General features: G+C 43.6%; 1 protein-coding gene and 1 pseudogene across 2 annotated transcripts in view; one reads left to right on the plus strand and one right to left on the minus strand.

Annotated features, from left to right (window-relative positions):
• Positions 1-1,364: 1,364 nt before the first annotated feature.
• LOC117705591 (3-hydroxyanthranilate 3,4-dioxygenase pseudogene) lies at positions 1,365-2,211 on the minus strand (annotated as a pseudogene).
• Positions 2,212-12,255: 10,044 nt separating this feature from the next.
• Msra (methionine sulfoxide reductase A) overlaps positions 12,256-26,366 on the plus strand; it is a 311,518-nt gene continuing 297,407 nt past the window's right edge. Inside the window, exon 1 of one of the 2 annotated variants that reach the window (XM_034498957.2) lies at positions 12,256-12,556. In XM_034498957.2, the coding sequence (XP_034354848.1) occupies positions 12,421-12,556 (136 nt within the window). In that variant the 5' untranslated portion in view covers positions 12,256-12,420. The remainder of the gene's footprint in view (positions 12,557-26,366) is intronic. The other variant, XM_076930854.1, reaches the window with a different exon arrangement.

The raw sequence follows: 26,366 nt of genomic DNA on the forward strand, positions 1-26,366 counted from the left end.
CTGTTTAATTGTATTTATGCATATTAAGGAAGTCCTTTATAATTCTTCAATATCAGGTCATTTTATAGCTTCGGAATAAACGTTGAAGCAAGCTAGGTGGGATGGCACACTCCTACAGTCTTAGACTCAAGAGACAAAGATCAGACACTCAAGAGTTCCTGGCCAGCCTAGGCCACCTGCAAAGATTCTAACTGAAGTAAACAAAGGAAACAAGTCGAATCAGGTGTAAGGGAAATCAGAAAAGGCTCTTTCATAACACCGAGAGCATAACATGTCCTATAATTATTGCTATATCAGCTTAAAATATTTTTTTTTTGCTAATAAGAGCTGAGCATAACAAACTCTTTGAAACCTACCACCAGGTCCCTTTGAAATGTAAACTAAAATCAGACAATTAGCTACTTAAAGCATTGATTTCATCTGAAGTGATAAGAATTTTTGATAAACCTGAAGTGGAAATTTTATCTTTTCCCTCCAGCTTTGAGGAAAGTAACATGATGAAGATGATCAAGGCCAGATGGTGTGTGGGGCTGAGAGAAAACTGCCAACTGCTTGAACTAAGTGGCTTACTGGTCCTTTTTACTAAGACTCGGCGGCTCATCTTTGCACTTATTTATTTTGTTAAATAAGTATCTATATATTTACTCTGGGAAATTTTAAAATCGAAAAGCGTGATGGGAAAATGCAAAATAGCCAGTCATGGTAGTGAATGCCTTTCATTTCAGTATTCAGAAGTGTGAGGTCAGCCTAGTCTACAGAGTGAATTCCAGGTCAGCAAGGGTTATAATGTAAGACTGTGTTTTAGTCAGGATTACTATTGGATGAAACACCATGACCAAAGCAAGCTGGAGAGGAAAGGGCTTATTTGACTTATACATTTGCATCACAGTTCATCATTAAAGAAAGTCAAAACAGGAACTCAAACAGGGCAGGAATCTGGAGGCAGGAGCTGATGCAGAGGCCATGGAGGGTGCTGCTTACTGGCTTTCCCCTCATGGCTTATTCAGCCTCCTTTCTTTTCTTTCCTTTTCTTTCTTTCTTTCTTTTTCTTTTTTATTTATTTATTTATTTATTTATTTATTTATTTATTTTTTTCAGCAGGATGCCTTTATTGAGAGACTTCTTAGTGTCAGGCTGGTAGGCTCATGGGGACAATGCATACCTAGATGACAGTGTAGGGCTATGGCTGTTAGAAGAGAGGGGAACTATGGTACCCTAGGAGTCCCCTCAGCATCCTGGGCTGAGCATGGCAGGGGGGTGAATGGCAGTGACAACACACAACCACGCAAGGAGCCTAGTGATGTCCATGGAGATGCAATGAGGCTGAAAGAGCTGTCTGGAAAGGGCAGCTACCAGGATAGCACTCAGGCACCCTGTGGCTGCTTGGCGGCCCACAGAGGAGGGTCAACCCAGTGGCTTCTTACAGGCAGGGTCACAGAGCCTTGTGTTCACTCCCACACGTATGAGTTCCCAGCTGGCACCAACAGGCTGTCATCTGGGGCTAGGGTCACACACTGCCCTCACATTGTCACCTTAGAGGAGCCCTCCAGTTGCTTTAGCCACACATCTGTATCCTGTCTTGGGCCTTTGCTGCTACCTTGTCTGTGAGCGATGGCCTGGGTCTCATAGCTGTCCCTATACAGGCTTAGGGATGTGCCTGCCTGAAGCTCCCTGGAGTGGCCATCTAGCCAGGTCTTCCGTGACATGGGCTTCATGATAGACGGTGTACTTGGAGGTAATGGCGGCTCCTTGAGCAGCTGGTCAGGGCTTGGCTTTCCTGTTTGGTAGTGCTCAGAGTGGAAGAACTCTTGGATGATGGGTGCTAACAGCGTCCCAAGGTCCTTACAATGGAACCATTTCTCATAAAGGACATCCTCAGTGTCCCCCACATAGTACCTCAGCCCATCCAGCTCTCCAGCCACCTTCTCTCAATCACCAGCCCCATGGTGTTGGGAAATTCTGTGGGGAGTGGCACACCCTGGCAGGCAGGAGGAATATCTCTCCCTGTCGTATAACTATGTCCCAGTGTTCTCCTTGCTCCAGGACTGGGAGCACCGTGTCTCCCTCCAGCTGGTAAAACACCTCACCCTCTCCAATGTGATAATTCTTCCTGGTATTGGGACCTCCGATGAACATGATTTTGAGTTGCTCCTGGTGCCTGCAGTGGAGAGGCAAGAGGAGGACCGGAGTCAACTCCTGGGAAGGAGGGGTTCAGCCTGCTTTCTTAAAAAACTCAGGACCAGGAGTAGCAGCACTGATAATAAGCTGGGCCCTCCCATATCAATCACTAATTAAGAAAACGTTCTAGCAAGCGGTGATGGTGGCACAGTCCTTTAATCCCAGTACTCAGGTAGTAGAGACAGGTGAGTCTCTGAGTTTGATGCCAGTCTGGTCTACAGAGTTCCAGAACAGCCATAGCTACATGCTTTGTTGTGATGAACAGCCCCCTCCCAACCCCCCAAATGTTCTAAAGGCTTGCCTACATCCTGATCTCATGGAACATTTTCCCAGTTGAGGCTCTCTCCTCTCTGATGACTCTAGCTTGTATCAACTTGACATAAAACTATCCAGTGTATCCTGTTTAAAAAATGAAAAAGCAAATTATACCCAGTTCAAACATGTGTCACACACACACACACACACACACACACACACACACACACACATACACACACGGTGGGGGGGATGTGTTTTTTTTTCAGTCCTATTTCCTTGTGACTCTATGTGACAGCTCTACAACAGAGTGTATCGCTGAAGGTTGCCAAGATAACTCAAAGCCTAGAGCAGTCAAGGACTCCCCAAATGAAAGACATTTTGGGGGGGCAGTGGTAAGGCAGTTGCCAAGCATATGTGAGGTCCTAGGTCCAATTTCTAATTTCTAGAATCTTCTGTCTCCCCAGAAAGATTTTTATACAATTGAAGGAGGACCCAACTTCTCCCTCAATTCATCAAGTCCCCAGAGTACAGGAATAGATGGCCTGCCTTAGGGAGAGGTCTCCAGGACTTTTTTTCCCCCAAAGCGAATGGAACCAGACTTGCCCATGGCTGCTGCTAAGTTGGTAACAGAGAATCAGATTTTCCTGGGGGAAATGTCTGCAGACAGCACATGCCTGGAGATCAGCTTTGTACTCTTCCTGTCTAGGAAACGACTGTGAAGTGAGGAGCTGGGGTGCAGAGGAGCCCCATTGGTATGCATAGTGAGGTGAGCATACATGTACTCCTCCTGGACTTAGGGAAACCTTGGAAGGAAATGAAATAAATTCATTTTGAGCCCGACTTCTTAAACTGTGGGTCATAACCGTATAATGTGGGGGTTGCAAAATAAAACATAACAATAGCAACAACAACAACAAAATGCAATGGTAAAGGTTTCTGAATGCCCAAGGGTAGAAAGTGAATTCAAAACCAGATAGATAATGAGTGTTTCCACAAGCACTGGTTCATGGTGCATAGTACTGCTTCCCTGTAGCCATGAACATAGAGCATACCCATATCCTTAACATCACACCACACCGTACCAACAAACAGCGCCTGCAACATCTCAGCTCCGGTTAGAGACTCTTGTATGTTATGTTTGTGTTCTTACTATTTTTACAGTTGTCTGCTCTCGTAGAAATAGTAGTTTAATTTTTTGGGGAAAAAAAATCTTTCCAGTATTTTCCTGCCATCTTTCCTTGGTGTGTAAGTGTCAGATTGGTTTCTCTGTTGTGTTGTCTTATAAGAATGTATGGTTTTAGCAGTTATGGTTTGAGTGGCTGGCTGACTCACGTTTCATAAAACATTGTTACATAGGTTTTTGTTTGGGATTGGGCAGACTTTTTAATTCCTGAAAGGCCCTTAAATATACTTCTGTCATTTTGTACTGTGCGTTTCTGTGAACTAGTGTTCTCAGCATTGATGATTATAAAATCAAAAGTGTCAGTCAACCTTAAAAGATGTTGAAGATGCTTTAAATCCTGGACTATCAAATATTCAGACAAGATGCAATGCTTCATGTAAAAATTCACAAGTGCATCTGTCTCATTACTATGCAAGGTTGCTTTTGTCTTTAGCAAATAGTAAATGTATATACATCAAAGAATTTCTCTAAAATATATTTCTTGATGATTTATTATCAGTAAATATTTGATCTGCAAGAACTATTTTATATACCTGAATACTTGGGTCATGTAAATAGTTTTTGGAGGAAAAGGGATCACATGTGAAAAACATTTCAAAAGCCCTGATATAAGACACATGTGTGCCTGGGGTTCTGGAGTAAAGGGCCCTGCAGCCAGGGAAGCTCTGGTGGTGGAGCTCCTGTGTCTAAGTTCAGTGCCATTGAAGTTGTACAGAGTAGCAGCTTAGCCGAGCCAGCAGTGTGATCTATAGATAGACAGACTGGCAATCCAATCACCAGAAAATGGACCTGTTTCTTCATCCTTCCTCTCAGTCTCCAAACCTGCAAGAGCCTGACCTCAGGAATGGGAGGAAGGAGGCTGGAGCAGCTCTGGGACTGGGAGGGAAAGGTGTGTACAAATGTCACAGAAGAGGTGAGTGAAGTCTCCCAGGGTGGACCAAACTGGCCTGAGGTTTAGGGTCAAGGGGCAACAGAAAGCTGGCGGAGACTCTCTGGATAACACTGAGTGGAGGGCAGATTTAGTTGCTGTAGCCCCTGTTTTTTCCTCTCAACTCTGAGCTTTCACAAATAATGATAATGTGTTTGTAATTAGAGAGTCAACAAAGTTCATTAACTGTTTATCATGTGCCCTGAGTTCAAACTATTTAATAAATGAGCCATTAAACTGCTTTATCTTTTTCTGAGTTTTTTTTTTTTTTTTTAATTGCTATTAATAGTTTTGAGGGAAAGGATGAAGACAGTAAACATCTGCTTACTGTCTGGAGATTTCAGTGTGGGTGTGTAATGCTATGTTTCCTTCTTCTTCTCCATCCCCATTTTCATCTATTGTTTTGTTTTTAGACAGCATTTCACACTGTTCCAGGCTGGTCTAAAACTCTTAATAGAGTTCACAGGCTGGCCTTAACCTGAGGCGATCCTCCTATGCTAGCCTCCCAAATGTTAGCATGACAGAAATGGACCACCATAACCACCTACCACCCTGTTTTTTTTTTTCTACACACACACACACACACACACACACACACACACACACACGGAGGGGGAGTATTGTGCTATACTTTGTTACAATAGCACTGAAGAAAAAAAGATGAATGCTATTTTATATACATAGATTTTGAGAGCAAAAAAAAAAAAAAAGTCCCTTAAAAAGGGACATAGTCCATTGCATTATCCATCTTTATACATATTTCACTGAGTTACCAATGGTTATATTCAAATACATATGTTACACAGCAAGCTTTAGAATGGTGGAGAGATGGCTGGAGAGATGGCTGAATAGTTAAGGGCACTTGCTGCTCTTGAAGAGGACCTGAGTTCATTTAGAAGTATCTACACTGGGCAGATCACAACTACCTTTAACTCCACCTCCGGTCCATTCAGTGCCCTCCCCTGGCATTGTGGACACCTGCATGAATATGCACACAACCACTCTGACACAAATAATAGAAATAATGCCTTAAAAATAGTGTGCTTAAAGTACGTTTCAATGAGATACTCCACCTTCACCCCTTCAGTCCCAGTCACTCAGCACACAGTTTTGACAGACTTAGTGTGCTTGGGAGTAATGTCTTAGGCACAAAGATCCTGGCAGCTGCATGCAGCAGGTGACTTTTCAATGCTACCTTTGGACAGGTGAACTTAAGAATCACCCAATGATCGCCCCTTCCCCCCCCCACCCCCACCCCAATGCCCTGTCAGCTTAAAATGTTTGTGATTCAATGAGTTTGGAGAACTTGTGATTTCTCTCTCTTGTCCTCTCAACATCACAAATGAGAAAAAAAGATGACACAGTAAACACCTTGTCAAAGGTCACAGGACTGGTTAATCCAAAACCAGGATACCATGTAGGCCTTTACTTGGGTGATATTGTAAGAGGCCTCCAGTGCTCTGGGCTTGTCCTGTGTCCCAGTTGGTACATTAGGTTGCCTGTGGAATCAGCTCACTGGGATCTTGCTTCATTAGTAAATAATAAGAGAAGAAGAGGCAATGTTAATAAGTTTGTTATTTATCCTCATTCTTCTCCTCCTCCTCCTCATCAATGTGTGTATATGTATGTATGTATGTATATATGTATGTATGTATATATGCATGTATGTATGTATATGTATGTATGTATGTATGTATGTATATATGCATGTATGTATGTATGTATATGTATGTATGTATGTATGTATGTGCACGTGTGCCTGTGCTTGTGGAGGTCAGAGGACAGCTTTAAGGAGTCAGTTCTCTCCTTCTACTGGGGTTTCTAGGAATCAAGCCCAGGTCAACAGGTTTGTGTGTGTGTGTGTGTGTGTGTGTGTGTATGTTTAAGTTTTACACAAATCTTAGGACATTCAGATAATAAAATAAGAGCTACTGAGGAGTCTGTCTTTCCTTCCTTCCTTTCTATGTAGTTCAGGCTATCCTCAGATTCTCGATCCTCCTACCTCTGAATGTGTGAGGAGTGCTATAAGTCTCCAGCCCACTGAGCATCCTGTAGTGATGAGGAAGACAGATATGGATTCATGGAGATGGTCAGGAGATGCTGAAACTGGTCCATGCAGTCATTCTGTCAATATTGGCTCAGTATGTACTGAGTGTCTAGCCTGCAGTGGGTTTTTTGGTTTTTTTTTTTTTTTTGTTGTTGTTGTTGTTGTTGTTTTGGCAAGCAGTAATCACCAAATACTGACATGATTCCTGGTTGCATAGAGCTTACTGTGTTGAGGAGAAGGTGTATCTCTCTTGATTATATGATTAACTATCTACAGTCATAGCTAAAAACGGCATGTGAGGAAGTTTTCTAGGTGCTTTCCTATCTTATTTAATTATCATCAAGGAAAACAAAACAGTGAGGTGCAGTGGTGCTCAGCCTTGTAAGTTCAAGGCCAGTCTGGTGCCTAAGTGACTTCGAGGTCAGCTAGGGCTATGTAGTGAATCCCTGCTATAAAGGAAAACAGATTAAAAACTAATAATAAACCCTCAAGAAAACAAATATACCAAGTGATTGGTCTCTGTCTCTGTCTCTGTGTCTCTGTCTCTGTCTCTGTCTCTGTCTCTGTCTCTGTCTCTCTCTCTCTCTCTCTCTGGACCTAGGCCTTCATGAAGGCCAGGCAAGCACTCTACTGTGCTATATCTCAGCTTTCTCCTCTAACCTCTTTTTGGGACAAGTTCTCATGAAGTTGTCTGGATTGTCCTGAAACCTACCTGTAGTCCAGCCATTTGTGGAATTTATAATAATCTCATTTCAATATTCAAGGTAGCTGGGATTATGGGAGTATGCTTCCAGGCCTAGCTCTAACACATATGATTTAGGGGTTGGAGAGCTAGCTCATGGGACAAGAGCACTTACTGTCCTTTCAGAGGAGTTGGGTTTGGTTTCCAGCACTTATATCAGATGGCTTACCACTGCCTGTCGCTCCAGTTCCAGAACTTCTGATCTCGTCGCTGGTTTACATGAGGTACACATAAACTTATGCAGCCATGCATGTACATACATATAAAAATAATAAATTTTCTAGCTAGGTGGTGGTGCACACCTTTAATTCCAGCATTCTGGAGGCAGAAGAAGCATACATTTAGGAAGTTGCCAGTCAAAGCTTATGGTGTATGAGCTCATTGGGGACCCAGACTAGCTTGGAGAAGGAAGGAGACTAAGGAACAGTCATCATCTCTACAAAGGAGAGGAGGCCCTTCTTGCAGCTGCGTCTTGAGAGTGTATTGGTTGCTGAGCTCTGGTTCTCATGGTCAGCCATCAGGAGAGGAGACAGCTTAAAAGGGAAACTTGCCTCTTGCCTCTAAGGTCATATGACCTTGGAGCTGTATGGAGCCACACCTCCCTTCCAGGATTGTCACTTCATCACAAGGCTACATCTAGTCATTCTCCCCTGGAAGGATGACCCAATTAGAACCTGGTGGCTCTGCTAGTGTGCAAACAAGAGGTGAAAGAATGGTGGGAGACACATGCTTGCTCTTGAGAAGGACCCTGAAGTGGGGTGTTTTTTACCTTTTACCCAAATTATTGCATTCTGTGTTTCACTCAGATCCAAACGACAAGGTCAGTGTTGAAGAACTGAGGCATTTATCTGAGTCAGGTCCACGATACTTTGTATTTATTTTTTTTAAAGCTGTGACCTTGAACTTGGGACTTGGGAATACTCAGATTTGAATCCAGGCTCTCCCCGTTGGTAGTTTGGGCATCTTGCTGAGCCTGAGTTTCTTCACCTACAAAACTTTGAAAAGGGATTGGCCTGAAGGTTAAAGATAAAGCACACAGAGCTAACAGGAGCTTCCTGCGTTGTAATGAAGCCTATTCTTATTTCATTTTCCCCTTAAAAATTCAGTAAAATAATCCATGCAATTAATTAAATTCTTCAGACAGCTTTGTATCTTCTGGAGTCAGGCCGTATATAAAGCCACTTGGTTTTAAGTATGCAAATGTAAATGTCACTTAAGCTTTTTGTTTATTCATTTATAAGGGTGTCTCTCTACTGAGGTAAGTGAAACCTTATCTGTGTGAGCATTCCAGAATACCTTTGCTGTATTTGCAGTTTAATAAAGAGTAGGGGTGACAGCCAAATGCCAGGCATTTGTTGGCTCTAGAGCACCTTCTCTGAGCCACTGGCCTTTTCTTCTTCAAGGCTCAAGTCCTCCATGTGCATGATCCCACTGAGGCGTAGCCTGTGATGGGACACAGTTAGCTACCTCGTTAACCAAGGAAGCTTCCAGCAGAATCTATGAGTAGTTGTAATACAAATGCATAGTAAAGTAAAACAGCCAAATACTGACATTGGTGATCAAGAAACAAGTATGTTTTTATTAGGGAAGTAGTATGTATACACAACCTTAGAAAACAATCAGCTTCCTGATCCAGGCAAGATGAAAATGATTTTGTGTATTGATTTTTTAATAGGGTTTTTATTGTTTTTTGATTGGGATACACAGCTCATGTAGCTCAGGCTAGCCTCAAACTCACTCTATAGCTGAGGGCAGCCTTACATGCTTAATCCTCTTGCCTCTTGTGATGGGTTGAATAGGTATGATCCCCATAGAGTCATGTGATTGAATGCTTGTGAGCATTCCAGAATACCTTTGCTGTATTTGCAGTTTAATAAAGAGTAGGGGTGACAGCCAAATGCCAGGCATTTGTAACGAGGTAGCTAACTGTGTCCCATGGGGAGTAGCACTAGTAGGAGGTGTGGCCTTGTTGGAGTAAGTGTATCCTGTGAGGGCAGGCTTTGAGGTCTCCTATGCTCAAGTATGGAATCCAGTCTCCTTCTGCTGTCTGCGGATCAAGACATAGAATTCTCAGCTACCGTTCTAGCACCATGTCTGCCTGGATGCTGCCATGCTTCCCACCATGATGATCAAAGACTAAACCTCTGAAATTGTAAGCTAGTCCAGTTAAATGTTTTCCTTTATAAGAGTTGCCTTGCCAGGCGGTGGTGGCGCACGCCTTTAATCCCAGCACTTGGGAGGCAGAGGCAGGCGGATTTCTGAGTTCGAGGCTAGCCTGGTCTACAGAGTGAGTTCCAGGACAGTCAGAGCTACACAGAGAAACCCTGTCTCGAAAAACCAAAAAAAAAAAAAAAAAGTTGCCTCAGTCATGGTATCAGTTTTCCCTGTTATTTTGTGAGTGCAAGTTCATTTGATTGTATTCTTGTTGAGATAAGAAGTCAACACTGAGTATCATTTTTCCATTCCTTGGGTGTGCCATTTATTTATTTATTTATTTATTTATTTATTTATTTATTTGAGGTATGTCGTCCTGGCCTGGAGCTCACCAAGTAGGCTAACTAAATTGGCTGGGTAGTAAGCTTCAGGGATCTTCCTGTTTCTGCCTCCCCAGTGCTTCTAGGGTTGCAAGTGTTAGGTCCAAAGTGGAAGCCCAAAATGGCAGTGTTGATGACACTGTCCTACAGAAGGACTTCGGCAAGGTAAGCAGTAGGAGTGTTGTTACCAGGTAAACAAGCTTAAAGGCAGGTTTCTGTTTACTAGAAGATCAGATCTAATGAAGGTTCTGTTTACCAGGAACCACCTTAAGTCTTTTCCCAAAGACAACTACCTCAGGCAAAGGCACCTAGGTCCCAATCAACCCAGATAACTTATAACAGTTCAAAGATCACCACCTTACTGTCATATAAAACCTGCTTTTCTGCTAGTTTGTCTCTTTACCCTGCCCCAAGATACCCTTGGTTAGTTTTATTGCCAATAAACCTTTTATTCTACCATGGAGTGGTCCAGTTTGGTGGTTTTGTTGCACCCTCAATTACAATAAGTGTGTTACCACACCCAACATTTTTATGTAGGTTTTGGGTCTAGACTAAGGTCCCAGAAGAAAGAGAATGACTGAGCTCTCTTTTTAACCCACTCACTATGGATGAAGAGCCAGGATCCTTCCTAGTGGGAGACTGTTTTCTTCTAGGTTGACATACTTAAAAGATTCTTTGTTGTTGAAAAGAGAATGTGTACACTGTATCTTGAAGGATATAAATTGTTACAATGTGTCAGAAGGCCTAGTGTAATTAGGATGTAATCACAGCACGTGACAGTAAATATGGAGGCTAGCTCAGAAATGGTTGCAGTCTGAAGAAAAGCAATGCCTAGCCTTGGAAATAACATTAATTATTTCTCTCCTCTGAAAACAAATCTCAGAGGTTTGGTATGGTAGCCACAGCTTTAATCCCAGGATTTAGGAGGCAGAGAAAGGTGAGTCTCTGAATTCCATGCCAGGGCTATACAGAGAGACTTTGTAATGAACAAACAAGACAAGAAACAACTCAGCTAATACAGCGATTTTGTTAAATGAGGTTAAACTTGTATAAAGGAAACTTTAAAGAAATTTAGATACTGTTTTTCTTCAAAATGTTTGTTTGCATGAGTGTAGCATAACCATTAGGGTCACTGAGAACATTTAACCAGTGTACAGAGAACCCTTCAAAATGTTTAAAGTTGGGCCAGAGAGATGGCTCAGCAGGTAAAGGTACCTGCACCAATCCTGATGTTCTGAGTTGGGTTCTCAGGACCACAAGGCAGGAAAGAACTTTGGTAAGAAACCGGCAACTCTGAAAAATAAAACTCTGAACATTGCTTTTATGTATTTTTAAACTCATTTCTCCTTAGTAGGAAAGTAGAAATGTGTGCATTTATATATATCTTACATACCAAGTATTTATGGACTGTGGTTCTGGGGTACCTAACATTACACAAGTAGTTTCCCGTAACATTACAGATTCTTCCGTTACACAATATTTAGTTATGAAGTTTTCTTACAAAGTTTTTTTTGCATGTTTCCCATGTTCCATCAACCAAAAAAAAAAAAAAAAGAAAAAGCAAGTCAGTGTGAATCAAAGGGCAGTAAATTAGAAGTACAATTTTTTTTTGACACATTTTTTTTCTTTAGTGGCCAGGCCCCCTTCAAGCCTGGAGGCAAGGCCTTGTAGAAAGAACCTGCTTATTTGGCGTATTTTCACTGCAAAAGCAAGTGGAAAGTAAACTGTTGAGACAAGTTGGCCCAGGGGACTTCTACATTATAAGGTAAACACCTTAATCTGTTTAACATTGTGTGTCTGGCAACATTCTATGCAGTATGCTAATCCTAGTCCTTATATTACAGTCCCACATGAAAACACAGTGGTAACTAAACCCACGGAGAAGCTTAGGTTCAAAGCTTCAAATCCCTGTGGGTGCTAATCCTCAGTTCCTTCCTTCATGTGAGACTATCCGCCCATTTTGGCAGTGTGTAAACCAAAATCTCCTACAGGATCTCTGAAATCACTCATCTGGTCCTAGCCACCTAAAGATTAAGGCTGGAGACTCGGTTTAGGAATATTCTCTCATAAGATTCACCTAAACAGCGTTTAACAATATATTTGTGCCTGCATTGTTTATTTTATGGGCCGTGAGATGGGCTTGTATTTATACATTTATACACACGCATTTCACGTTGAGTACTTGATCCTTGTGGTGTTGAGAATTATGCTTTGGTTTCGCTTTGGATCGACTTATTAAGATGGCTCCGATAGAAACAAATTTCCTAGCTGTCCGCCTATCCATCCTTTTATACGTCTGCCTTTCTTCTAGCTCGCTGCCTTTTTATGCACACACACATTGATTTCCCTTTTCTACTTTGTGGTTGCGTGAATACATCGCACCCGGAACCCTGGCTACGGAGGTTGGGAAACGGCAGGAACTCTTAACACCCCGCGGTGGCGCCCAGCCAGCATAAATTTTGGCCCGCGCCGCTTCACGTACTCTGGGAACTTTGTCCCTCAGAGAGAGCCAGGCCTGGAGGTCTGCCCCGCGAGACGGACACGCCGCCCATGCTCTCCGCCTCTAGAAGGGCTCTCCAGATCCTCTCCAGCTCCATCCCGGTACGGAGGATGGGCGACCCAGTTTCGAAAGTCATCCGCGCGGAGGAAGCCTTGCCTGGAAGAACCAAGCCGATCCCCGTAGCAGGTAAGACGGCACGACTGCTGAGCATGCGCGTGGAGCCTGCGCACAGCGCCCTCCCGGAAGAAGACGTGCGGGGCCGCGGGTGGGTCCCAGGTCGGGGTCTGCGCGTGCGCGAAGAAGCAGCGCGCCCCCCTTCTCCAGTCCGTCCCTCCCCAACCGCACCCTTCCCCCCCCCCCCAAGCCCGGGAGGGGCGGGAGCTCAGCGGGACAGTCTCCTGCCTGGGAGCTTCTCTTTGTTTGAGTCTCGCTCTGAAAAAAATCTAGCATTGGGATTGACCCAGCCCGTTTGCAGGTCTGCAGCTCCGTATTTGGGGGCTAGTAAGAGTATGGTGGGAGCCCAGCCTTAGTCTTTCTTCTCACCTAGGCCTCTAGGAGCATCTAGCTGTGCCTGTTCACAAAAGCACTGGAGGCAGACCTAACGCCGCGAACTTGGATTTTGAAGTGGAATTTTAGACCAGAGCTGGTTCAAGAATCCTCCCCAGTTTGTAGCTGTTTCAAGGGCTTGTCTCCCCCGTTTGCAGAAACTCCTTGTACTATGGATGAAGCTTCTAGGACGTGTCTGTGCGTCTCCCTTAAGCCCCAGGTGCACGTGGGAAGATCAGCTGATTACCTGTGTGACTCAGTTTTCTCTTTGCACCACTCAGGACCCAGGAGTTGAATTCAGAATGTAGCTCTTGTTGCCCTTTTACCTGCTAAGCCACCTACCTTGTCAACCCCATTGTAATACTTCTAGCCTCCACTCTTTCGAGTATTCATCCCTGACAGCTTCTCACTGTCCCCGGTTCAGAATCCAAGTTCATGTACCTGCCACTTGGAAGAGGACCTGAATATTTTAGAAAGAGTGGGGACAAAGAGAAAGATTTATTTGGTAAGCTAGCAGAACCAGAAGAAGGTGGCCAGGTTAACTGGTTTTTCAAGCTCCTTTTATCTTCGGGCAGAGAGGGTTAGGGACAGGGTTTTAGGTTAGGAGCTGACATCACTGTAGGCTTCTAGGTATCTCTCTAATTTGGAGTGCGGTATCATAAACCTGGTGGCTGATGACCCATTGACCTGGCCATAATCACAAGACTGCTGGATATTTCTGTAGACAGTGGAAATATCTTATCTTGATCTCTTCAGACTTGAAAGGGGAGAGGAGAGGCTAGGAGATTTTGCTAAGTCATTAACCTTGTGCTGCTCAGTTCAAACAAGCGTTCCTTAAGTGCAAAGTAGAAATACGGTTGAATCCAACATGGAGGTTTCAACGCTGGTTTTTTTTTTTTTTTTTTTGAACCATAAATACAGTGACAGACACAGACAACACATCCCAGGGGTTATCTGCAGCAAAGATGGAAGGAGACTTCTGATACGTGCTGCATACCTCCAAACTTAATGATTTTTAAAAGTCAAGTATAAGGGGAACACGGGCAGCCATCTTGTGTCATATCTCCCAGTCACATGGAAGGCTGGAGGGTCTCTAGTAGGGAGAGATCTAAAGTAACTGAGAGCAAGAAAGGCTAGAGAAGTTGCTTTTGATTCCAGCAACGCTGTGCCTCACTATATCTTAAGAGTTTTGTGACCATGGTGAATATGAAAGTCTTCATATTCCTAGTTGGAAAGTTTATATTCTTCTCCATTGCAGCCTCAGCCCTCTGCTCTCCTCATGTCTCTGTATCATCCATTAAGTCTGTTGTTATCTGCACCCCATTCTCTCAAGAGCCCTGTGGCCAGTGGAGCCCCCCTTTAGATAACAAGACCCATTTGTTTAGGACTGCTTTGCCTAGCCAGTCCCAGGCATGCACTCACATCGAATGCTTTTGGAGCTAAACTGGTCATCTCAGCTTTTCCTTCTTTGTATTCTGTAAGATGGCTGTACCCTTTTATCAGCTGCAGCCTGGTGGCAGATTAACATTTTACAAGAAGGTAAGATTCAAACCTTCAAGCCTTTTTAATGTTTCTTTCCTCTGGGCCACCTTGAATGGATGGAAACATGAGCAGGCTTGGGTAACTGGTTACTGCTTACATGGTAGCATGTCAGACTGACAAGGCCATTAGAAATGTGCAAACAAAGCAACAAGAATCAGGAAGATGATGTTTGTCAAGGTGGCATCTCAGGTCTGTGGGGAATTTGGTATAGGGGCAGCTAGGAAGACATGTGGGGTTAGACTGATGCTATTTCTAGTCATCACACCTTAAAAAAAGTTAAATCCCAAGCAGACAGGATGGTAACAGCCCACACTTACTGTTATGTTACACACCAGGCACCACAGGGAAACTACATTAATACAGTTAATTTTCACAACAGTGCAATGATGCATTAACCACCATTATCCCCATTATGAATGTGGAAGCAGGCTAGGGAGGTCAGATAACTTATCCAAGGTCACACAGTGGGGCTGGTAGATGTATTGTGTTCTAGAGTTTCTGATGTAACCACTCTTCCCATGTTGTATGTATGAATGCATGCATATATATTGCTTTTGATATAGTTTTAATGTGCATCTCAGGTTGGTTTTGAACTCACTATGTAACCCATGCTGGCTTTGAACTTTCAGCAGTCTTCCTGTTGTAGTCTCCTGAATGCTGAGATTACCAGCATATAATACCATACTGCTCTCTTCAGTTAAGAGCACAAAAGGAAATGAGTGTGAGAAAAGGAGAATTTCTTTATAATTGTAGTGTGAGGAAGGCTTTTACATCTACAGCTAGAAACTCAAGAGGCTGGTAATTAGATTACATTAAAAGTCTGTGTGGGGCTGGAGAGATGGCTCAGTAATTAAGAGTACTTGCTGCTCTTCCAGTGGACCTGAGTTCAGTACCCAGCATTTACATGGTGACTCACTACCGTTTACAACTTCAGTTCCAAGGGATCTGACACCTTCTTTTGGCATCTGGGGGCATGTGCACAGTGCATAGATGTTGTAGATAAAAAACCCATACACATTAAATAAATTTTTAAAAACCACACAAGCAAAGTCAGAAGACAGCCTAGGGTACAGCAGCATGTACCAAAAGGCAAGGACTAGTTTCCCTAGTACATTAGAAGCTTCTAGAATTTTGTAAGAAAAAATGCAACAGTGATTACAAATCAGGCAGAGGTTTTGAACACTTTATCCCCAAAGAAAGTATAGTTGGTCTCTAAACACATAAAAATGTTCAAGTTCACTCAATGAGGAAAATGCAAATACCAGTTTCCCTTTTTCAGATTGGCAAAAATCCAGAAACAATGATCTATTCTGTTGGTGTAGATATATATATATATATATATATATATATATATATATATATATATAGAGAGAGAGAGAGAGAGAGAGAGAGAGAGGGGGGGGGGCATGTAGGCATGTATACTTGTATGTTGTTAGATGGTGTCAGCCGGCTCCACTCTTATGGAAGGGAACTTGGCTGCATCTACCAAAAATTTAAATGCACATTTACCTTCGAACTCAGGAATTCAATTTCTGGGAATTTGCCTTCCAGATTTGCTCACACACATGCCAAATAAGGACTGTACCAGGCTGTTGGCTGGAGCTTCATCTGCAGCAGGGAGATTGGAAGCATCACAGGTGCCCATCAACAGGGACTAGTTAAATGAATGATGGGTCAGCCTCAAGGGTGCAGCATGCAGGCAGAAAAGATGGGGCGTCTCTAGGAATAGAGAGATTGCCAAGATGCAGGAGCTGCAAAGGCCAGGTCAGATCAGCATGCTGATTCCTGTGTGGACAAGGCTCAAGCTAACAGTCTGGACGCCTGAGGAAGCTTGGGCAGGATAGCTGAGAAAGGAAAGGCTGGATTTGGGCTGTGCCATGAGATGCGGATGGTTGGTTGTTTCGGCTTTACACTTTGTGTTGTTTTAAACAACTTGCTTTGTCTAATGTGGCTTTGTTGTTGAATTAAACAGATACTTCGAAAATGGTCTCTGCTGTTTTTAGTCCAACCAGCCACCTTTCTGTCATCCTTTGTCATCTTTCAACTTAAAAAAAAAAATTGCTCTCTTTTTCTTGTCAAGTATATATATTCCCCCAACTTGCTTTTGTAATCAAAATCTACATTTTGGCATGATTTAAAGAAAAAAAAAAAAAAAAACCTCTAAATTTAGAGGATGAAATTGGAATAAGTTAATCCAAGTCATTTTACATTTCATAAATATTCATTTTTATTGAAGCGTCGATTGTGGTGGCATGATTTATACAAAGGAAGGACCTTTGGGGATGGATTCCTTCCACTGTGGTGTAGAAGGCATTATGTGTTTCTTTTATGTGACTGGTGTACATAGATTTTTAAAAAAGAAAACGATAGGAAGCTGTTCTCCTTTTAAAAAAAATTCCCTAGTGTGTGATTAATTTCTAAATTGTAGGACGCAGAACTGTTATTTTTCTTCTCGCATCCTGCCCAGAGCTCTTAGATTGTTTTACGCTCTCTTCCAGAACCTTCTGTTTCCCTGCTGCCCCCGCTGGGGAAAGGCATTTCCCACCTCCCACCTTCTGATCTTTACCTCCCTCCCCTGCCTCTTTCCCACCAGGCCCCCACGGAGCCCATCTTCTGCCTGACAGGATTCAGTGTTCCGCCTCTGCGGTCGCCCACGTGATCATATCCTTGTGGATTTCCACTCTGATCTTTTGATTTATTTCTTCATTAAATGCTTGCATAGGTAAAGTGTTGTATTTCCCACTATTCCTTGTTCTACTCTTTCTTCAAAATTTGCCTGGCTTAAATTCTGTTCCTTCTGTAAACCAGCCCCTCCTCCCGAGGGCAGAAGTGACGGCTTTCATCTCCACTGGACAAACCCTTGTGAGCTACTTCAGAGTCTTTCCCATCGACTCTCTCATTGCTACTTAGATGTTTTGCTGCCCAGCTACCAAATCTGTGCCTTATCTTTCTATGCAGTAATGAGCTCCCGGAGAGAGAGACTGTGTGTCACTCCTGGAAGGAGCCCTGTGCTCCCTGCTCAGGTCTGTAGTACATTATAAAGGAGGATGCCCACACTAGACACTCAGTAATACAGACTTATAGATACTGGGCAGGGAATGGTTAATGTCTGAAAACAACTATAGAAAAGATAGCCTTTCTGTGTGTCCATCATGTGAGCACTGGGTTGTAAAGGTGCCAGTGCAGCCAATTGTCTTCTCTGTGCTCTAAGCTATTGCTCCAGCACTGGTGGTGGGTCTGAACCAGTTTCTTTACACTTATTTATGGTAAGCTTTACTTTGGCCAGGATGAAGGGTAGGTTCCCCCATCTCTCAACTCTGACCAGAGACTTTCTAGGTACCTACAGCAGGTGTGTGTGCGCGCACGCACATGCACAAGCAATGGGCCTGGACCTGCATGTCTGCTTGCTGTGGGGCAAGGGGAAATCGTGGAGAAGGGAGGATGAGGACAACTCTGTTGATCTCTGGGAACCTGGATGAATGAAGAGGCAGTAGGCTAGACACAGGTTCGAGGAGTGAATAGTTACCAAGCTTAGCAAGCACAGCGTGGAGGAGGCCTCTTTGCTGAGGTGTTCTCTGTTCTTGCCTCTCCACAGGTCCCAGGGGCTTCTAGTAGGTGATTGGCCCCTTTCCCTTGAAAAGCCCCTCTCTGGCCCTGCCACCCTAAGCTAACTAAAACATCTGATGATGGCTAGAATACTGGATTCTGCAGGAGGTGGTCCTGGGGTGTCAGTGTGTGGTGATAGTGAGGAGGGGGTGTTATAAATCTTCTCAAAGATGCTCTTCCAGCTTTCTCCCTCATAAGTGCCTTCTGGGTCAGAGACTCACTGTAGCCAATGTATGTGACTTGTAGACAGTGAACTGCTTAGTGGCAGGGGTTGTCTAATTGCTTGGGCTTGGGACAATATAGGACAACAATTACTTGTTGGATAACATGCTGTGTGGGAGGGGCCACCAGGAACAGTGTGAGGTATAATAAGAACATACATGAGATATATTATTTGTTCTGACTAGCAGGTAGTCAAGTATTGGCACAGTGAAGGCTGAGGACGTGGCTCAGTGGGTAAGGTGCTTGCTATACAAGCATGAGGACATGGGTTCAGACCCCCAGCACCAGTGTGAAAGGCTGGATGTGGCTTGGCACACATATAATCCCAGTACTTGAGAAGTGGATACAGGAGGATCCTGAGGACTTGCAGGCCAGCAGGGTAGGCAGTCAATGAACTCCATGTTTAGTGAAATATTCTGTTCCCCCAAACAAGATGGAGATGATAGAAGAATCCATCTGATGTTGTCCTCTGGCCCCCACATGCACATGCCTGCAGCTGCACCTGCACATACATGTTATGCTTGCACACTCATGTTCTCTGGCCCCCACATGCACATGCCTGCAGCTGCACCTGCACATACATGTTATGCTTGCACACTCATGTTCTCTGGCCCCCACATGCACATGCCTGCAGCTGCACCTGCACATACATGTTATGCTTGCACACTCATGCTCTCTGGCCCCCACATGCACATGCCTGCAGCTGCACCTGCACATACATGTTATGCTTGCACACTCATGTTCTCTGGCCCCCACATGCACACACCTGCAGCTGCACCTGCACATACATGTTATGCTTGCACGCTCATGTCCTTTGACCCCCCCCCCACATGCACATGCCCACAGCTGTACCTGCACATACATGTTATGCTTGCAAACTCATGTTCTCTGGCCCCTACATGCACACACCTGCAGCTGCACTTGCACATGCATGGTTGAACACTCACACTTGCCAGAATAAGCAATGTTGAAAACTGGACTGAAAAAAGTCTGGACATACATGGTGTCGAGTTGCTGCATTACATCTGAAAACATTACTGAATATCTGGAATTTCTGCAGCTAGGGGGAAAATATCCCCAGTAGGAGTGGACCATGCCACTTTCCCAGTGACACAATGACATCATTTATTGGCCTTCATATCCCCTTCCCTAGCTCAGGAAATTAGCCCAGGATTGGCTTCATAAGGCAGGCTCTTCCATGCTGATTTAGAGGCTGAGCACTGTGGGATTCCCGTGAGTACAGGGGTATCAGCATACTGCAGGTCCGTCTTCCTGCTGCATCTTCATCTCCCTGTCATGTTTCAATCTAAATGGTGGTAGGAGGCTGGGAGCGTGGCTACATCGTTCTTCCCTGTCCTCTGCTTTCTCATCTTTTCCCTGAGGCCTGGCTGTTTTATGGCATTAGCCACCCTCACCTTTGCGTGGCTCTGGAAGTCCACATGGCATCATGTGAACACTGCTTTTCCATTTCCCAACACTCACAGGATGTGCAGGTCTTGTGTAACAGGATATGTGGGTCTGCTGTTACTCCACGCTCAGTAATAGAAGCCACTTTCCCTTTCACAGGAGGGGCTGTGTGTGTGTGTGAAGGCCATCTCTCATACTGGCCCTTCTTCTGGTGTTTCCCTTTGTGGAGAAGATAGCCTTTCTGCTTTATGTTTTACATTCAGTCTTAGATTTGTCCCTGTATTTTCTGAACCCCTAGGCTGCTGACAGTGCCATGCTGGCAGAAACAGACCTTTGGTTTCCAGCCACTGACTTACTGGATGCTCTGTGCAAACACTTTTCTTTTGATAAGATGTGTGACAGTGTTGGCTTATGATACTTAGTATGGGGTTAGGTGAAAATCTCCTATGAAAGGCAACGAAGTTGTTACCAGCATAAGGAAGACATGGGCCTTCTATGACCTCCCTACAGGCCTTCCTTTCTTCTCTACTCTCTTTTTATATTTATTTAATTTTGGTGGTGGGACAGTCTTACTCTGTTGCCTAGACTGACCTTATACTTACTGTGCAGCTCAGGCTAGTCTTGAACTCACAGTGATTCTCCTGTTTAGGCCTCCCCAATACTTAGGTTATAGGCATGAGCCACTGTAATGGTGAATTTAGCTACACTGCTCACACCCATCCAGGAGCAATTTGGTTCGAGAATAAAAGACACACACACACACACACACACACACACACACACACACACACACACACACGCACACACGCACGTGAGTGTATGTGGCTAGTGGCCACTTACCTTAATTCTTACATGGCTGATTGGCTTTCTCTCCTGTAGCTTTTATATTCCATCCTTTTTCTCCTAGTCATGGCGATTCTCTGTCTTCCTTTCTCCCCGTTCCTAGCCTGCGCAAATCTAAAGTCCTATCTCAGTCTGTCTGCCCAGCCATTGCCCTTTGGCTTGTTATTGATCAATCAAAAACCCACTGGGGACAAGGACCTTCAGTGTTCGGACATGCAGATTCCCAGTTTTGGGGGATGGATTAATTCAAAGCATTGGAACCAATCCCCAATAAGCCACTATGCCTTGTTTGGTTCCTTATATTTCTCTTCGTTTTCTGAGGGTATATCTAGAGAATCATAGTGGGGTTTATTTCTGATCTTTTACCTTTCTTGAATGAGTTTATTAAATTCACACTATACAATAGCAAAGGCTGACTGTAGTGACATTGGAGATGACCTAATGAAGCATTTTAGTGACTATATTACCATGGCATTTTAGAAGATGAAGAATAGGGGTTTATCTCAGTGGTAGAGCACTTGTCTAGCAAGAACAAGGCCTTGGGTTTGGTCCTCCCTCCGGCTGGGGTGGGGTGGGGGAGGAGATGAAGAATAAAACATATTATCAAAGTAAAGTGAAGTCCATGTTGCATTAGTCTTTGTAAGTTTTTCATATTTTACTTTTGGTTAAAAATATTTATATGTACTGTCAGGTAATTGATAGATTGCTTGGGTCAAATACAATACTAAAAGTTAAGAAAATTAAAAGTATTGTTCAAATGAGGATATCAGTAATTCTTCAGCCCACTGAAAAAAATTATGTGTGGAGAGATGGTACTCAAAGGGAAGCCTTGTGGAAATAAAATGTTTGAGGGAATTCACAGCAAGAGAAATGAAGCCCAATTAAAGAATCTTGAACATACTAAGAAGAAACCAGGTTAGAGTTTGTGGAATGGCACTGTCTACTTGGCCAGTGTACCCCCTATCCTCCCCTCCCCCCCCCCATAAAAATACCAACCAAGCAACCCAACAACAACAACAACAACATGTGCATGACCTTCTCTCTCCCAAAGAAGTGGTTCATACTGAGCCATAGGACTTAGTAGTCAGCCTTGTGCAAGGTGTGGGTGCTAGCTCACTGAGATGTGTGTACCAGTCTGAGAAGAGCTTCCTGGCTCCTGCACACACCTAAGACTGTGGGGTTACCAGCAATGGCAGTAGGGCTGATCACAGAGGGCAAGGTGCACACAGGCTGTACAGGACCTAGGACTACCCCATGCAGATGGCTGCAGATTCCGCAAGGGGAAGCTTTGTTCAGGGACAGCTGGCTGAATGCAAAAGTAGTGGTGTAGACTCCATTACAGACAAAAGAAAACATAAAGATCTGCTTATCTTCTTCCCCTTCCCTTTTTTTCCTTCTCTCTGTCCTCTTGTTCTTCCTCCTCCTCTAACTTTATGGCCCTTCTAGGAAGCTACATGCATTTGCTTCAGTATCTGGCAGAAAAGGAGCCATTGTTCACTGTTTTCAGAAGATTAGGAATTGTCATGTGTAGATTGACTTCAGTGGCATGTCTTTGGTTCAGCACTGAGCATTCCTTACTGGGTAATTGTTTTAGCTTGGGAATGTATTCTAAATATTAGTTCTTTGTCATATAGGTGGCTTTTGCATATGTTTTCTTCTACCAGGCATGTTCATCCTGTGGCCCATGAGCCATTTGCATCCCAGGGTGCTGTGAATGCAGTTTGACATGTTTGTAGATGACATCACACCACCATGTGAAAAGATTGGCATTCCAGGAGACTGTAACTTGTTGTGGTTTCTTTCTGTTAAGGCCGTTTGCAAAGGACTTGTGGCTTTGATGAGTCCTGGTTTAGTGTATGCTTTTTGTGTCAATCCTAAGAACTCTGCGTTGCCTGAACCCCAAAGATCTTCCGTGCATCACTTCTAAACGTTTTCTAGTTTTAAGTTTGTATTTAAGGCATGATGCATTCTGACTTGATTTTGTTTCAGGCTAGGGTTGAAGCTGGGACTTATGTTGTTAAGCAGGACACTATAAACTAGTTGTCAACCTCAGAAGAGGACTCCAGTTTCTTGGGAGACAGGAAAGATCACCACCATGCCCACAACCAGCAATACACATCTGAACACTGTCTATTAATAATAGAGTTAATATCAGAATCACCGAGTAAAATAAAACAGTAAAGCGGTAGGTAGGATAATACCCTATTCTATGAAGCAGAGACATAGCAAGATCAGTTTCAGGAGCATATGTATGTCTCCATAGCCAGTCTGTCTTTCCTGGCTTCCCCCACAGGGCAATTCGTTTATGAACTTCATTTTTATGCTGCAGTGAAAGGGCTGTGTCCCTTTCTGGTGGGTGACAGATAGTAGGGTTGGTCAGGTATCATGGGACACACTTACTCAAGCAAAACAAAAGAGCACATGCTGAGCTTGCTTTATGGGAAACTGTGGCAGAATCCTGGCTCAGTCTGTGTAGGTAGAAGAACTTCAGGCTCCAAGTCTGTCCTTGGGGAGCACAGTGAGGAGGTTGGCTGGGTGCAGGACACTCCCTTTCTCAACAGTTTTCTTTTATCCATGAATATTCAAGTGCTATGTCAGTATTTGTTGAATGCATCTCTGTTGATTTGTTTTTATATTTGTTTCAAAATTATATATATAGGAGGCACATGCCTGTAATTTTAGCATGCTGAAGGCAGTGGCAGGAGGATTGTAAGTTCAAGGCCAGCCTAGGTTACATAGTGAGTTCATCAGGTCAGCCTGGGCTACATAGCTAGATTCTGTTTAAGAAATAAATAACTGTCACAAGCCACATGGCCATCATTGTGAAGATCTGTTTGTTGGTTTTTATTCCTCCCCACTGATCTGTGTGTCTTTGTCAGTGCCAACTGTCTCTGTTACTGTAGCTATAGATGGCATTAAGCTGGGTAGAATGGCTCTTCCCACTTTATTATAATTTGTTTAATATAAGGCCTATGCTTTCTGTAGAAAACTTAGAGTAATCTTGCCCATGCCTACACAAAATCTGTGCTAGGAATTCCATTAAAACCAGAAATCAATTAGGAGAGAATTGATAACTTTGTCGAGTCCTCCAGTCTAGGGGCACAGCTTGTCTCATGTTTATTCAGGTTTGCCTTGGTTTTCAGTTTTTGTTATTTCCAGTGCATAGAACTCAAATGTGTTTGTTAAGTTCAAACTTAAATTTTGCATGCTCTTTGAAGTGTTTTAAATACTGATGAGTCTTCATGTATTTTTTTGCTCTTCATATTTTGGTCTTCATGTATTCATGTTAGCTTATATGCCACACCTGAGGGTTTGGATGCCCAGTTTGAGGACGTTGGGCCTTCAGCCTCACTGGCCTCCCTTATTAGCTCTAGGATTTTTTAAAAATTATTTTTAGAGACTTCTTGCGATTTTCTACACAGATAACATGCCATCTGGAAATACAGTTTTTAATTTGTGTACTCTTTGTTTCTTTTTCTTGTATTATTACAATAATGAAACTTCCAATATGGTCTCCTTCCCCAGTCTCAGGTACCAAGAGGTCAGATCATCTCTAAGGTGCCATTAAGTGTGCTGTGGCTCCAGGGTTTTTTGGTACTGATTTGCAGTCATTCCAGTCTCCCGACATCCTCCTGGGAATTTTTCCTACATGTGTCTTCTACTATCTTTTTATTAGGGGAGCTATATTGAAACACATGCATGCTTGATTTGTTGTTGTTGTCTATGCCTGTTTCTGAAATCTAATGACAGAACCGAGTAGCCTGAGCTGAGGCATTTATTACTTAGGCTTCTGCAGAAAGGGACTTTTGAAGACCTTTACGGTTTTAGAAACGCATTCTTGTTTTTTCTCTGTTTTTGTGGTCATTTATTTCTTCACTTGGTGTTAGCTAGTTCCTTCCATATGAGTATGTTACTTGGCTAAGACCTAGAACCCAAGTCATTGGCAGGCTGTAGCCTCCAAGGGAAGTAGGGAGATGGATGGAGCTGCCACCCAAGGCAACACTCCCCTCCCACCCTGTTTCACTGCATATTGGGAAGTTGCCACATACAAACTCTTAGCACTGTATCTGACTGTTATCCTAGACAAATCACTGTGCCCAGTCACTGTCTGTCTGCGTTGCTGCCTTTCAGAGTGCAAGATGGAAAAGACACGTGACTCTGGTGACCAGAAAGGGGTCCAGTGGCCCCGAGTTTTATAGGCATGGATTTGTTAAATATTATTTATTATATCTTGATTGCTTTTTCCCCCTTTAAGGGAATGTCAGTCAGTTCAGCTTTGATGAGTTTCTTGTTTTGCCTGAAGACTGGGAGCCAGATGAAGTGATCCCAGTCCCAAAGTTTGGAAATGAGCAAGCAAGCTCAGTCACCAGAATAGAGAACATTGCAGTTTAGACTTATCAGATGCTAATTGGCAGAGATGCTAAGTCTGGCATCTTCACACACATGTCATTGTGGCTTGTTGGTCTGTTCTCCACACCTGGCTCCTTCTCCATGACACCCTTTCCTCAGCTCTCATTCTCCCTTTACTCCAGGCTCTTCCCTCATCCATGGCATCTCTTGTTCTCCAGCCTGTTAGATTCTCCTCTCTTATGTTCTACACTACCCCTTTCCCCAACAGCTCTATTGTTTGAGATGTCCTGTGTCCTTATCTTACAGCAGCTTGACATTACACAATGACTTAGCTTGCATACATATGTGCATTTTTAGTTTTCTAAGTCTGGAAAGGCCTCATTTGTTTGGATCTCTCATGTGCCTCTTCTTTGTCAGATTACAAAGTATCTACGAATTAAAAGTGAGAACGACTATGCTTGAACTCCATGATGCTGTGTTTGGAAGTTGTTTGTTCAGTAAAATCCTTTTTGTGTGCATAGGTCAATAATTATTAGTACTAATGAATCACCACAAACAGGGTGCCCTGTTTTCAGCTCCCCATGTAGCACAAGCTATCCAATTTTAGACACTTGATTCTAGCTGCTTGTGTGTGCTCAATGGCTGGCTTTCCAAATTGCTATTTAGAAAAGCTCTGAACTCTTAGCCTGTGTTACAGCTTGTGTTTAATATTTGGCGAGGGTGTGTCTTTCTACAATTGTGGAAACATACCAGTGGGTGCAGGAAATTGCCCCCAGGAAGACTGTAGAACGTATCTTTAGAAAGGTCTGCAGTTGTCTGCAGTCTCCTCAAGGTTGTGTTAACATAAAATAGACATTGTTTTATGATTGAGAATCAAGAGGTGATTTTGTGATTTAACAAGTTCCGCATAGAACCTTTGCAAGCGTATCAGCAGTCATGTAACTGCCATGGAGACCACACAGCAATATGAGCCCCTGAATTTATTGCCATCTCTGGCTCCTTGAGTGCCCCTCACAGGCTTCTCCCCAGGGCCCCACTTTCTTCTCTTGACTCAGTATGAAGATAGGAGATGCTCAATTCATTTCTGCCTGTAATGCTGGGAGCAGTGCCTTCTCACTGCTCTGCTAGACTTGTCATGACACATGTAGTGGCTGGTCCAGATAGGCAGTGATACTCAGAAGTAGATTCCCTTAAATTCCCTTTGTATTATATGTGTGTGTAGGTACATGTGTGTAGGTGTATGCATATGTGTGCACATGTATATGGATGTCATTTCTCAGGTGCATCAACTTTTTTCTTTTTGTTTGAGATAGGGTCTCTTACTGGTCTGGAAATGGCCAAGCAGGCTAGACTAACTGGGCAGAAAGCTCAGGGATCCAGTCATCTTTAGCCTCCATCCCTCTAGCACTGAGATTATGGTCACCATGTTTTGCTCCCCCCTCCTTTTTTTTGAATGGGTTCTGGGGATTGGATTCAGGTC

This window comes from Arvicanthis niloticus, chromosome 3 (genome assembly GCF_011762505.2).
Source record: "Arvicanthis niloticus isolate mArvNil1 chromosome 3, mArvNil1.pat.X, whole genome shotgun sequence".
Taxonomy (NCBI): domain Eukaryota; kingdom Metazoa; phylum Chordata; class Mammalia; order Rodentia; family Muridae; genus Arvicanthis; species Arvicanthis niloticus.